The sequence below is a fragment of the Rutilus rutilus genome, assembly GCF_951802725.1.
Source record: "Rutilus rutilus genome assembly, chromosome: 25".
NCBI classification, from domain to species: Eukaryota; Metazoa; Chordata; class Actinopteri; order Cypriniformes; family Leuciscidae; genus Rutilus; species Rutilus rutilus.
The window spans coordinates 13,675,739-13,688,496 of record NC_140229.1 but is presented as its reverse complement, the minus strand read 5'-3'; the positions used below and the strand labels follow the sequence as shown (position 1 = coordinate 13,688,496).

Below are 12,758 nucleotides of genomic sequence, written 5' to 3'. Positions count from 1 at the left end.
CAGAAGACATGAACACCTTTTGCTAAATATAACATCCTTTTATGATGATTTATGTATAAGAACAGTTATAATAGATTATTAGTATTCAAACATCAAGTTCGATCTAAAACAGTCAACAATATTCACGAAACTGCATCTTAAAGCAGGGATATCCTCAACAACAGTTGTGTCCCAAAAGTCACACTATAGTCCCTTGTCTTCTTCTACATAAGGAAAGCTGTAATAGTTGAGTGCATGAATTGTCACGTTCCGCACTTTTGTTTTTTAGTTAAATAAGTGCATCATCCAAGTACAGTATTTGAAGTGCACTTCTTGTTGGAATTTCCAGTGTGAACACTCTACACACACAGTATTTGTCATACAAAATGCCATTGAATAATGCACAAGTACATAAATTCAGACGTGCCTTACGCCTTTGGCAGGAAAATGGCATATAAAGCCACATCTGCTTGAATCACAAACACTCTCACAGTGGAACAACAGAAAATCCAATACTGTGCAAACAGACCCAGGCAATTAGAGTCCAGAAAGAAGCAGTCTACAGACAATAATAAACCAGTCATTATACCGCCACTGAGCTTTTCACAGCCAAATCAAACAAGCACTTCCACAAACAGCAGTCAAAAACACATTCACACGAAGTCCGCAGTACAAGACTACCCTGGTCTCTTACCTCAAGAGCTTCCAACGTCATAAATCCTGATATTGAGAATCCGTCAATGATGTCCTCCTCAGCAGAGGTAGACTCCTTCCTCTTCCTCCTCGGTGGCTTGGGTCGTGAGGAGGAGGAGGGGTTGGTGCGGTCTTCCCTCTCAGAATCCGAGGAGAATCGAATCACCGGTCCCCGGACATGGTTATTCCTGATCCCGTTAGACATTCGCTCCCGGTCTCGCACGGACCGAGACTTCCGCTTTTTCCGGATCCCGCTGCACCGCGGGCCATCCATTTCACCAGATGACACACTCAAACGAACACTTCCTAGAAAGGAGGTTCTCGGCTCAAGCTCAGTTGTGGATGCAGAACTCGCACAATTCCCAACCAAACACCTGTAACTGAAAGCTTAATAACTGAACTCCAGTGTGAGATGCGCTATTATCCAAATTCCACAACCGGCTGATGTTATGTGACTTTGCTTGAAATGCAATACGCACATGAGATTCCAGAAGAAAAATGCATATATCCACAAGCACAAAAATCCAAAATAGAATCCTGTTAAGGGTTGCCAAACTGGAAAGAATCCAAACTTGCCCACGTTTAAGGGAAACAAACTGGCAGATCACTTGAAGTGTCTTCCAACAGAGCTGTAACAGGTCTCCACATGGCTGTCCTCACGGACCCAACACTCTGTTTAAGTGCAGTCTGACACCTTCCCATCCTACAAGTCAAAGAGATAAAGAGCAGATGTTTGAAATGTTTTCTATAGAGCATTCCCAGAATCCACACACTTAGCTATACATAGGAAGTAGGAACACATCATGCAGGCAAATGAATTAAGCAATTTTCATAATACATTTGGACTCTCTGCAAGAGATCATCTTAAGATGCTTTCCTTTTGATCTAATTCCACAATGACTATAGTCACTTTCACATTCCCATCTTCCTAGATCTTACAGTTTCTTGAAAGAAAACAAAATCTATTGTAGAAAATTATTCAAAATGCGTTCTTGCAGAATAAATACATCATATAATGAGTCATTTACAGAGCTGAGTCTAGATCTCCTGTATTACAGATTCAAGAGCTTATATTTCTCCTCCTGCACAGTCATTATTCTGAGACTGCTATAACCGGAGACAGGCGGAGTAAAATTATTCATTTTTCTTAACAGAGCTGTAGATCAAGAGAAAAAAATTGTCATTTTCTCACAGCAAATTTTAGTTCAACTGAGTACACTGACAGAACATTTATGGCTTACTTCTAGTCATCTACTCTAAAGAGTTACATCTAAGTACAAAACCAAGAGCCACAAAAAATCATTCTGCACCTTACTGACAATCTCTACTAGGGTTCCTCTGTTTATTTCCCAATGTCACCAAACTATAGATAAAACACTAAAAACCTTCAATACAACTAAATTCAGGGTTGTCAAAGAGAAGTGTACAGGTTCTGCAACACGGGTTATTAGAATTAGAATACTAACAAACCAAGGCCAGCACAGCCTCTGAAATTATTCTTTCTAAGCATTCTTTTTTCATTAATCTTAAAAAAAAGAGACAAGTCTGCGCAACATAATAAATAATTGCAGTGTTCATACATGTTCTGTCATTATAAAGTTGCTTAAGTTGTTTGTTTGTTTTTAAACTAATGAAGCTTTTTATTAGAATCATCTTTTTCTACCAAAAGGCTGTGGCTAAAATGCATGATGTCATATATGATGTCAAATTGATGACATCATGATCATCACCAGCCGACATTAACACCTTCAGTAGCTACATTATGACATCATATTCAGCTATCAACTTCAACAACTGACAGAACACATATAGAATCTACAGTACATTATGATATCATAATCATCCATCAACTTCACTAAATCTGCAGCTACACTGACATCATAATCAAGCATTACCTAAAACATTATCAGATAACATAAACACCTACATTTTGGTTATCGGCTAAAAAAAATCTACTTTACTAGACAACATGAGCACTTACAGTAGTAACATTGACTTCATAACTAATAATAATTGATTTACACCTTCACCAAATCAGCAGCTACATTATGACATCATAATCAAGCATCAAACAGCATCAGATGACAAACATGTTAGATCACAAATAGCCATAAATGTTAACCTTAGTAAAGCAATAATGACATTATAATCAATCATCAATGTAAACTTCTACAGCAGCTACATTATGACATCATAGACACTCATCAACTTAAACTTCACTAGCCACCAACCTTCATCTGCCTTAAAAATCCACCACTACCAAAACACTGAATATCAGCATTGCAATCTGACTTTTTCCATATGAATTATGCATCCCAGTAACATTTTACCAACAGCAATGATCAACAGTACAGGTCGGCTATTACTGCAAAGCTATTCCCAATCACATATCCCTTGAACCTGATGATGCCCTGTGCTGGCACTCCTGTCAGACAAACGCGCGCGCCCGCGCGCACTCACACATGAAATATATAAATGGTTTTAATGTATTTACACTCCCTGCCAGCCCTCCCTTTACTCTCGCTGTCTTCCACGAGTCTTTTTTGTCTCTCTCTTTTTCTCTCTCCGTCAGTAAATCTCACGCACCGTGGCAGGTCCAGCCCACAGCAGCAGCAGCAGCGCCTGGCACTGCCTCCTTCAGCTCTAGATCCACCAAAACACAAAGCCTGCCTTCTCTCCTGCAGGACAAAAGCAACACATGCAAAGCCTGGCGAGTGGAGAAGGGCCGTCCGAGCGAGTCGTCGACATTCGGAAAGCGCGCTGCTCTAGAACGGAAAACAAAAGAGAAAATTTTCCACAAACAAATAAATCCTGCAAGGAAGCGAAGCTGCTCCTCTCCGCGAGTCCGTGCTTCAGGATCCCAGAGCGAGCGGGGACCGGGCGGATTGATACAGTACTGCCGCAGTGCCGCTTTACAGGCGATCCGCTTCCTCAGCGCATATAGTGCTGCGCTCTCTATACAGATCTCTCGGCTTAAATGCATGATTCATTACTTTCAGATATTATATCTTACAAAACACTCTAAATGTAATTTAGCATACCATTCGTTTCCATTACATTGCCATCTGCGCTGATTGTCAAAATAATGACAATCATTGTATTCTGTATGGTGCTGATTACTTGGTTGATGACTTAAATTAGGCAAGGCAAGTTTATTTATATAGCATTTCATACACTATGGTATGTGTAAGTGTAAATGGTATACATAAGTGGTTTACATTGAAAGGAATAAAAATAATCACAAAATAAAAGCAAGGAAAATTAAACCAGTTATTCAAAATGCTTTACATTTTAAAATATTACACTATGGCAATTCAAAGTGCTTTGCATAGAAAATAAGCACAAAATAAAAGAAAGGGAAATTCAAACAGTTATAAAAGGAATTAAAAGAGATAAATTAAACAGTTATAAAGTAGTAGTAAAGTAAGTAGTAAAAAGATGATACATAGAATAAACTTCTCAACTGGCAAAACACCGGTGTATCTTGTTTTGCATATAGTTTTACTCTTACACTGTGTCTGTGGTGTTGGACGTCTCCAATGGACCTGATTTTTCCCTAAAATTGGACAGGAGGAGCTCTAGGACTGACCTCGGGTTCACTGTCCCATCAGTCCGCACCCCACAGAACCTCGAGTTTAACTGACACATCAAACTCACAACTCCACCACAGACCCAGCTCATCAGCATTGTTTCATCTTTCAATTTCCCCAATTAAGTGGTTTATGTTTCTCTCTTACCCAATTCTCAGTGCCATTTGAGTTCAGTTTAGAATCAAAAGGAAGAATACAGTGCAGTCAGTCGGACGTACAGTGGATACAGTTATAAAAATAATTAAAAGAGATAAACTGGCAAAACACTGGTTATCATATTTGTGCAGCTGCTTGTTATGATCATCCCATGTGGATTGTACTGTGTATGTGGTGATCTTTCGGCACGCCTAAAAAATCTATTTGACGTCTCCAATAGACCCAATTCTTCCCTAAAATCAGACAGGAGGAGCTCTAGGACTGACTCCTTGGGTTCAGTGCCCCATCAGTCCATACCCCAAAAAAAACATTTGTTTGGAAGCTCTAGGAATGGAGATATTATATCTTACAAAACACTCCAAATGTAATTTAGCATACCATTAGGGTGCGAATTAGGGTGTTTGACTCCCGCTATAAAGGCTTAAACAAAGCAGAAGTATTAAGACGTTTTAATTCCGTATTGATTCTACACATAGCCTACTATAGGCCTAAAGAACGTTCAATTGTGTCTCTAAACGTACGAGACCACAAAAATGTAATTACAAGTTAAAGTGCATATATACATAATATTTATAGCCTATTGTTCCATTCTTAAGACCTTCTAAAATGTCTTTAAACATTCCTATTACACTGCCTTTTGTACAGATTATGACAATGAAAACCATTGTGTATTGTATTGCATGATTAATTGACTTGTGCATTAAATGTGGATCAATTAACCTACATGTAGGCCTATTTAAGTTGATGCTTTAAAACTTGCAGCAGCTAGGAAACTAGCTCCTTATTTATAACTTCTCTTTATTTCCAAAGAACATTTGCTTACAGCCTTACAATACATTGACAAGACAAAAATTCAATATACTTCACATGCTGAATCACTGCATAAGCAAAGTTGATTTCTTGATTTATTTAAGGCACATTGTCCCTTTATGTTCTTTCCTCTGTCCAACCACAGTGAGATGACTCAGGCCTTCTTGGCACCCATGAATCAGTGAAAACAATCCTGAAATTTACAGCACCTACACTTACTGGCTGCTAATCAGACTTAGTAATTGCACAGGCTATTAAATCTTAATTTGGCAACACATAGGTTTTCAACCAGAACTCTGATCCAGCTAAAGAGCAGCATAAGTTTCTTTTGAACCGTGCATCTTATCAATGCACAATGCATTTTAAAGTGTTTAATGATACTATGAAACACTTAAAAAAGTCACTGCATAATCAAACACCTGTTTCCCTTTAACATTTTCAATTCGTGCATCTAGTACCACTGTATTACCCTCAGGCTGTGCATATGCCTCTAATACTATGCAGTTATTTGACAATTAGTAACTGCTATTAGGCAAAATGTACAATCAATTAAGCCTTCAAACACATCATTTATGCTTACATATTTTGAATAAGTCAGATGTTGTTTTTCATTCCTTTATACTATTAATATTGCTTTCAATATATAACATGAACAGGTTTCCACTTTAGGACAACCCAGGGGTGACCTAACGTACCCCTGCTACCGTATCAAACCGCACTGAAACCAGAGCCTAACTTTACTTATTCAAAATGTTTGTGCGCTCAAGAGAGGTACCTCTGGTGCTAGAAGGCGTAAAATGCTCCCTGAGAGACTTTATGATACTCAAGGTAAACAATTCTGTGTTATATTCTGATATGTACCCATTTCTAATGCTTTATATATTTGATTGCGTCAGCAGTTATTCATTATAGGATGTGGATTGGCATCACTATTAAAATAAATAAATAAAACAGGAAGAAAGGCATACTGTAAAAAAAAATCATGATTTTATTATGTTTTACACTAATTTCATGCAATAAAACATACTGTAAAATCAATGCAGACCAAGTTATTTCATAAGGTTAGGGACCCGAGAGGCAGAATGCTGGAAAAAGCAATTTGGATATCTGATTTGTAATTTTTGTAATTTTTGTAAGAAACAACCAATATGAAATTCTCTGTGTAGAAGGAGCTTAGCATGAGTGATTTCATCCACTAGATGCGTTTAAATCCATCTTTTACGCATCCTGATAGAAAACACACAACCATTTACTCCACATTCATGCCTCATTAAAAGGAGCACAATGCAACGCTTCAAGCAAGTATGACTCTGCACCACTTTCTACCATGTAAACTGTCAAGCATCAAGATATGGATTTTCTACTAGAGGTCCTGCAGTCCTGGAAATTTATTCAGCTAATACAGTGTGTTCTAAAGACTGGGACGGTACAATACAGGATATTTATATAGCGTATAGATCTATAACTACGCTCCTCTGCCTTTGATTAATAGACCAATACACTCAAGCATAATAATGTGAATGTATCAAGTAAATATTTGTGCGAGAAGGAAGGAAAAGGAACGTTTCTACTTAAAATCGCAGCATTGCGCATCTCTATAAAATTGATTTTTAAAGCAACAATTATCTCAGAGCATAACACGCATTGCTTAATTCATTCTCGTGCAATCAGGCCAATATTGTCCTCACCCCATCATTAACCAAATGCCTCATTTGCACTTTCATTAGCTATAAAGATTTTTCATTCTTTCTGGCACCCGATGGAGAGTCACTGTAACGATTTGCATGCTGTGTATCCATAGTGTTTTTATCGATGTTGTCTGAAATAACAGAGCGAGCTCTTCTATCTGCTCCCCGGGAGAGAAGGGATGTAACAGCTGTCTCCTTGACACCAGATGGGCGGGACTGATTTTGTCGTCCATTTGTGGGTTTTTAATTAGTCAGTAAAACACTCTAAATAGGCTGATGAAAAAGGCAGATGATGAAAGGAAATCATTCTCTGAAATATTCAGATATTTTTCCATTTCTAATGGTTTAATATTTTGATTCTGTCAGAAGTTATTCATTAGGCTATATGATGTGGATTGGCATCACTATTAAAAAAAAAGTTAAAAAAGAGTATACTGTAGAGCTCCACGATTCTGGCTAAATTCAGAATCACGATTGTTTTTGTTTAAGAGATCACAAATCTCCCACAATTCTGAATAGACAACTAAACAAAAACATGTCATTTATTAGAGGTTCTGACAAAATGTTAATAGCAACAGTCTATTTAAAACGTATTCAATTCATTTTTAATGACTTTTTTTACGGTTTGAATGAATGAATTCAGTGATTCATTGACTCACTTATAAAGACTTCAATCGTTTCATTACTGGAGGAATCTGCGTTTTTGAACGAATCTCTTAAATAAATGATTCAATGACAAATACCTACTGGCAGAACGATGAAATTTATGCAATCTTTATTAGGTGATTACTCTATCATAGACATCAGCGTTTATATCCAAACTACAAACTCCCAGTCCTTATGTGATTATTTGAATTATTGTAATTGAATTACAGAAATAATGATTCTGTGTGGTTTAAAAGAAGCCGACATCTACTCTCTCTGGCTCAATGACTGCACCAATGCTGTTTTGAATGTTCGCTGTGATTGTACTAGTCAAAGGTTTAATAGACAGCCGAATCATTCTCATTCAGGAATGAAATCGCATGGGTGTTTGAATTAATCATATCTTGATCATATCTGAAAAGTGGCAAAAATCTGAGTGTGTATCATTTCAGAAAGCAAAGCAAATATGTCCACATTTCACTTGTTGGCACGTCTGGATCAATGTCAGCTACAATTTTTTTCTCCTTTTTGAGATCTTGTCATATTGGAAACACAGGCTTATATTTCTGCACTGATAACACACTCAGAAATCAGCATGGAGAATTTCACATTACACAGCATCAACATATGTTTATATATAGTGGTGGATGTGCTTGCCTTTGGAAAGCTTGTTTATTTTTAGCCCTAATGCAGTCTTAACTGCAGAGCATTACAAGTGAAAGTGAAGTAATTTATTCACCAGCCCCTATGGACAAAATGATTAACTGCATGCAACAATGATGTTTAAGCAATGTTAGCATTTCCTCATATTTATATGCAGCAGGAAGCTGAGTGCAGTTCAGAATACACAATACACAATACTGACAGACCATTTACACAACATCCAAGGCCAACTGCTCTCTAACAGACGACTGTCAGCTTTGAACAGAAGAACGGTCTACTTTTCAGACCTAAAAACATTTATTCCAAACAGCCAGATAAGCACTCAACTGACCTTAAATGTAGAAATCACTTGCTTACTAGAATACTGGAGGACACTTAATAGAACATTTTAAATAGCAAAGGCTACTAAAACAGGAGCAACTGGAGAATCTGTAAATCAAGGAAGAGTATTGATCAGGAAAGACTGCTAATAAAACTGAAACCAAAGCCATAAAAGCGAGTAAACAAATGTCCATCCTCTAAAGAAAAAACTACTCAATTAGATGCAGCTAAATAAAATTCCTCAAGAAGAAGTGACTCCCCTGCGGCCCATCAGCTCAGAATCTTCCAGACACCTATCAAACACACTGTCAGTACAGCTGAAGTCTTTCTAGCCCAGAGGAAAACATCACATTGCAGACAATTAAAGGTTTACCACACACACAAACAACAGCACTATTCAAAAGCAATTTTAAGAACCCATCTCTTGTAAAACCTTATCAAAAAAATAAATAAAAAATAAATCTGTCTTCATTTACTAACCCAAACTAACCCTTTAAAATCTGTCATTATGGTTTAAATGCCACTCATTCCTCTTGTTCTGCTCCCTGTATGCGCTGACAGTCACACAGTAACACATGGACCTCTGCCAGCATATTATTACCAACTTTAACAACCATCTGTGTCTCTGACTCAGGGGATGAGGTTTTGATAACTCCCCTGTCATTCCTTGTCATTCTCTCCACCGTGACAAATACATGTATATATGTACTGTGGAAAAGTGTGAGGACGAAATCTATCATTGTAGCATTCACCGCAATATTTATTCTTACAGTTTTCAAAAACAGTTTTCACTTTTCAGCATGCCGACAAGCGTGTCTATTTATGTGGATCAAACCACCCTTTTATGTTCACTTTAGTGACAGGTGGCTGTCCCTTATATAAACAAGTCAAACTTCTTTGCTTATGTTATTTCTACGGATAACTACAATCCATGTCTGGAGTTGACTTTGTCTGTATATTCTGTGAAATATCAGCACACACATATATCCAGAGATACAGATACAAGCATGAATGAAAGAAACAGCTACTGTATATATTACAAATGGATGCTGAGCATGGTTTGTTGTCATAATTGCGAAAAAATCAGCAAAATGCCATGACAAATTATTTTTATTGTAGTTTACATAAATGTAACTTTTTTTTCTGAAAATGTGAGTAGTGCTTTCCTATGCAAAACTCATCAAAACTGGGCTGTCTCCAGGGTGGCAACATTAAATATGGGTTAAATATGGAATGCTTGTTTGCCAAAGACCTTGTTTAAAATTGTTGAGTTTTTTTTATAATAAAAAAGATTCATATCATTTATATAGAAAGGCTGACTGACAGACAGACATACAGGCAGATAAACAGCAGAACGATTGCCAGACATACAGATAGACAGCCAGGTTTATATGTTAGGGTTTGGGTTAGTATAAATGGTAAATGGACTGCATTTATATAGCGCTTTCAAAGACCCAATGGCCACCAAAGCGCTTTACAATATTGCCTCACATTCACCCATTCACTCACTCATTCATACACCGACGGCGGTGTCAGCCATGCAAGGCGATCCAGCTCGTCGGGAGCAGCTGGGGTTAGGTGTCTTGCTCAAGGACACCTCGACACTTGGTCAGGTGGAACCGGGGATTGAACCACCAACCTTCCGGTTTGTAGACAATCTACATGAACCACTGAGCCACTGCCGCCCCTCGGTATAGTATAGTATAATAAGTTGCCTATGCAGAACTCATCAAATCTGGGTAGGTTTCATGGCATTGCTATGTGGTTGCGAGAGTGTTCTGGATCAAATATGGAATGCTTGTTTGCCAAAGTCCCAAAAAAACAGATTCATGTCATTTTTATAGAAAGGCTGACTGACTGACAGACAGAGAGGACAACAGAACAACTGACAGACATACAGAAGATAGTTGGATGGATGGATGGTTAGAAAGATAGATGGAAAGTACTGATGAATAGCTGGATGGATGAATGGATAGAAAGAGAGATGGAAAGTACTGATGAAAAGCTGGATGGATGGATGGATGGATAGAAAGAGAGATGGAAAGTACTGATGAATAGCTGGATGGATGGATGGATGGATGGATAGAAAGAGAGATGGAAAGTACTGATGAATAGCTGGATGGATGGATGGATGGATGGATGATGGATGGATAGAAAGAGAGATGGAAAGTACTGATGAATAGCTGGATGGATTAATGGATAGAAAGAGAGATGGAAAGTACTGATGAAAAGCTGGATGGATGCATGGATGGATAGAAAGAGAGATGGAAAGTACTGATGAATAGCTGGATGGATGAATGGATAGAAAGAGAGATGGAAAGTACTGATGAATAGCTGGATGGATGAATGGATAGAAAGAGAGATGGAAAGTACTGATGAAAAGCTGGATGGATGAATGGATAGAAAGAGAGATGGAAAGTACTGATGAATAGCTGGATGGATGGATGGATGGATGGATGGATGGATAGAAAGAGAGATGGAAAGTACTGATGAAAAGCTGGATGGATGGATGGATGGATGGATGGATGGATGGATGGATGGATGGATGGATGGATGGATGGATGGATGGATGGATGGATAGAAAGAGATGGAAAGTACTGATGAATAGCTGGATGGATGAATGGATAGAGAGAGAGATGGAAAGTACTGATGAAAAGCTGGATGGATGGATGGATGTATGGATAGAAAGAGAGATGGAAAGTACTGATGAATAGCTGGATGGATGGATGGATGGATGGATGGATGTATGGATAGAAAGAGAGATGGAAAGTACTGATGAAAAGCTGGATGGATGGATGGATGGATGGATGGATGGATGGTTAGAAATATAGATGGAAAGTACAGATGAATAGCTGGATGGAGGATGGATGGATGGATGAAGGGCATACATACAGAACAACAGATAGACAGGTTTGGGTGTTATGGTTTGGTTTAGTATAATAAGTTGACATAGTTGCAAAGTTACTTATAGTCAGTAGAATGGCTGTTGGGAGAGCATTGAGATATTATAAAAATAGCAGATATTAAGCAGACAGTCTACTAATACTCTATTATTACTCTAATGAGAGTTAGTTGACATGTAGTTGCAAAGTTACTTACAGTTAGGAGAATGTCTAAAGTGGAAATGAAGTGTTACCAAAATTCTACATGTTTGATGCTCATATTTAGTTTGAATCTGGCTATTTTATTTCAGCAAAGATCTCCAACATGTTTTCTTGTCAAGAAATTTGAGTTGATGGGTGATCTATAAAAGCCTGCCTTTGTTTCATGTATAGTGAGTCAAAGATGAAAAGTTAAATGGGTAAAACAGCTTCCCTAAAACAGTGTCAAGGGTGAACATGAAACATTCCGTGACCCAACTGTGAGACTGCCATTCAGTGAATCAACACTGCTCCATTACCTCCTGCACCCTCTCGTCAAGATCACAAAAAAAGCTTTTACTTCAAAAGCATGTTTAAGGGTTTTCCTCACAGGCCTTTGGGAGGAATAAATGGAGGGGGGAGGAGGGGGAGAGGAGAGGATGGATTGTGGAAGAGAGGTAGAAGTGCTATGTTTTTCTTTCACCGTTTTATGGCATGAAAGGAAGTTCGCAACACTCCGCTTCCTGTCGTACATGCTGCACTGGGTCTGCTGAATGTCCAATAACAGAAGGGCCATTAGCTCAAAGCATGTGTCGGGGGGTGTGCGCTCGCAAGCGAGTTGAAAGAGACACAGATGAGCCGCCCAAACCTATCCCTCTTCCCTGGCACTGCGACATTCAGCCATCTGAATACACAATTTACATAGAGATATGTAAATACTGCATATTCTCTCAGCCCCCATCTTGAAAGCATGCGCGCGCGCACATACCCGAACCAGGCTAATTGTTCCTTTTAAGAGGCAAAATGAGAACAGTATCTCATTGTGCAGGCAGACGATGGAGAGAGAGAAATAGAAGGATCTCTCCGGAATAGGAGGCAGGGATATTTTCCAATTATTCAGCCTTTCTCTGCTATCCCAGAGGGCAAGCTCGGGAGCGCGAGAGAGGCAAAGAGAAAGTCACACTCGTTTATTAGTATTAGGGGGCCTCTTCTGTTTTTCCTCCCAGACCTGTGGTCCCAACACACAGTGGCAGAACACACACACACACACACATACACACAGGGTGGCAAAGGGAAATAGAAGGACATTAGGGGGATTAAGAAAATCACATAGGTACATTGGTCCCCGAAAA

At 38.6% G+C, this 12,758-nt stretch overlaps 1 protein-coding gene across 1 annotated transcript in view; it reads right to left on the bottom strand.

The window, feature by feature from the left end:
• Positions 1 to 3,539, bottom strand: part of auts2a (activator of transcription and developmental regulator AUTS2 a) — a 339,725-nt gene extending 336,186 nt beyond the window's left edge. Inside the window, 2 exon segments of the mRNA XM_084400016.1 lie at positions 674 to 1,375; positions 3,259 to 3,539. Coding sequence (XP_084256142.1) covers positions 674 to 946 — 273 coding nt within the window. The 5' untranslated portion in view covers positions 947 to 1,375; positions 3,259 to 3,539.
• Between the last annotated feature and the right edge of the window lie 9,219 nt (positions 3,540 to 12,758).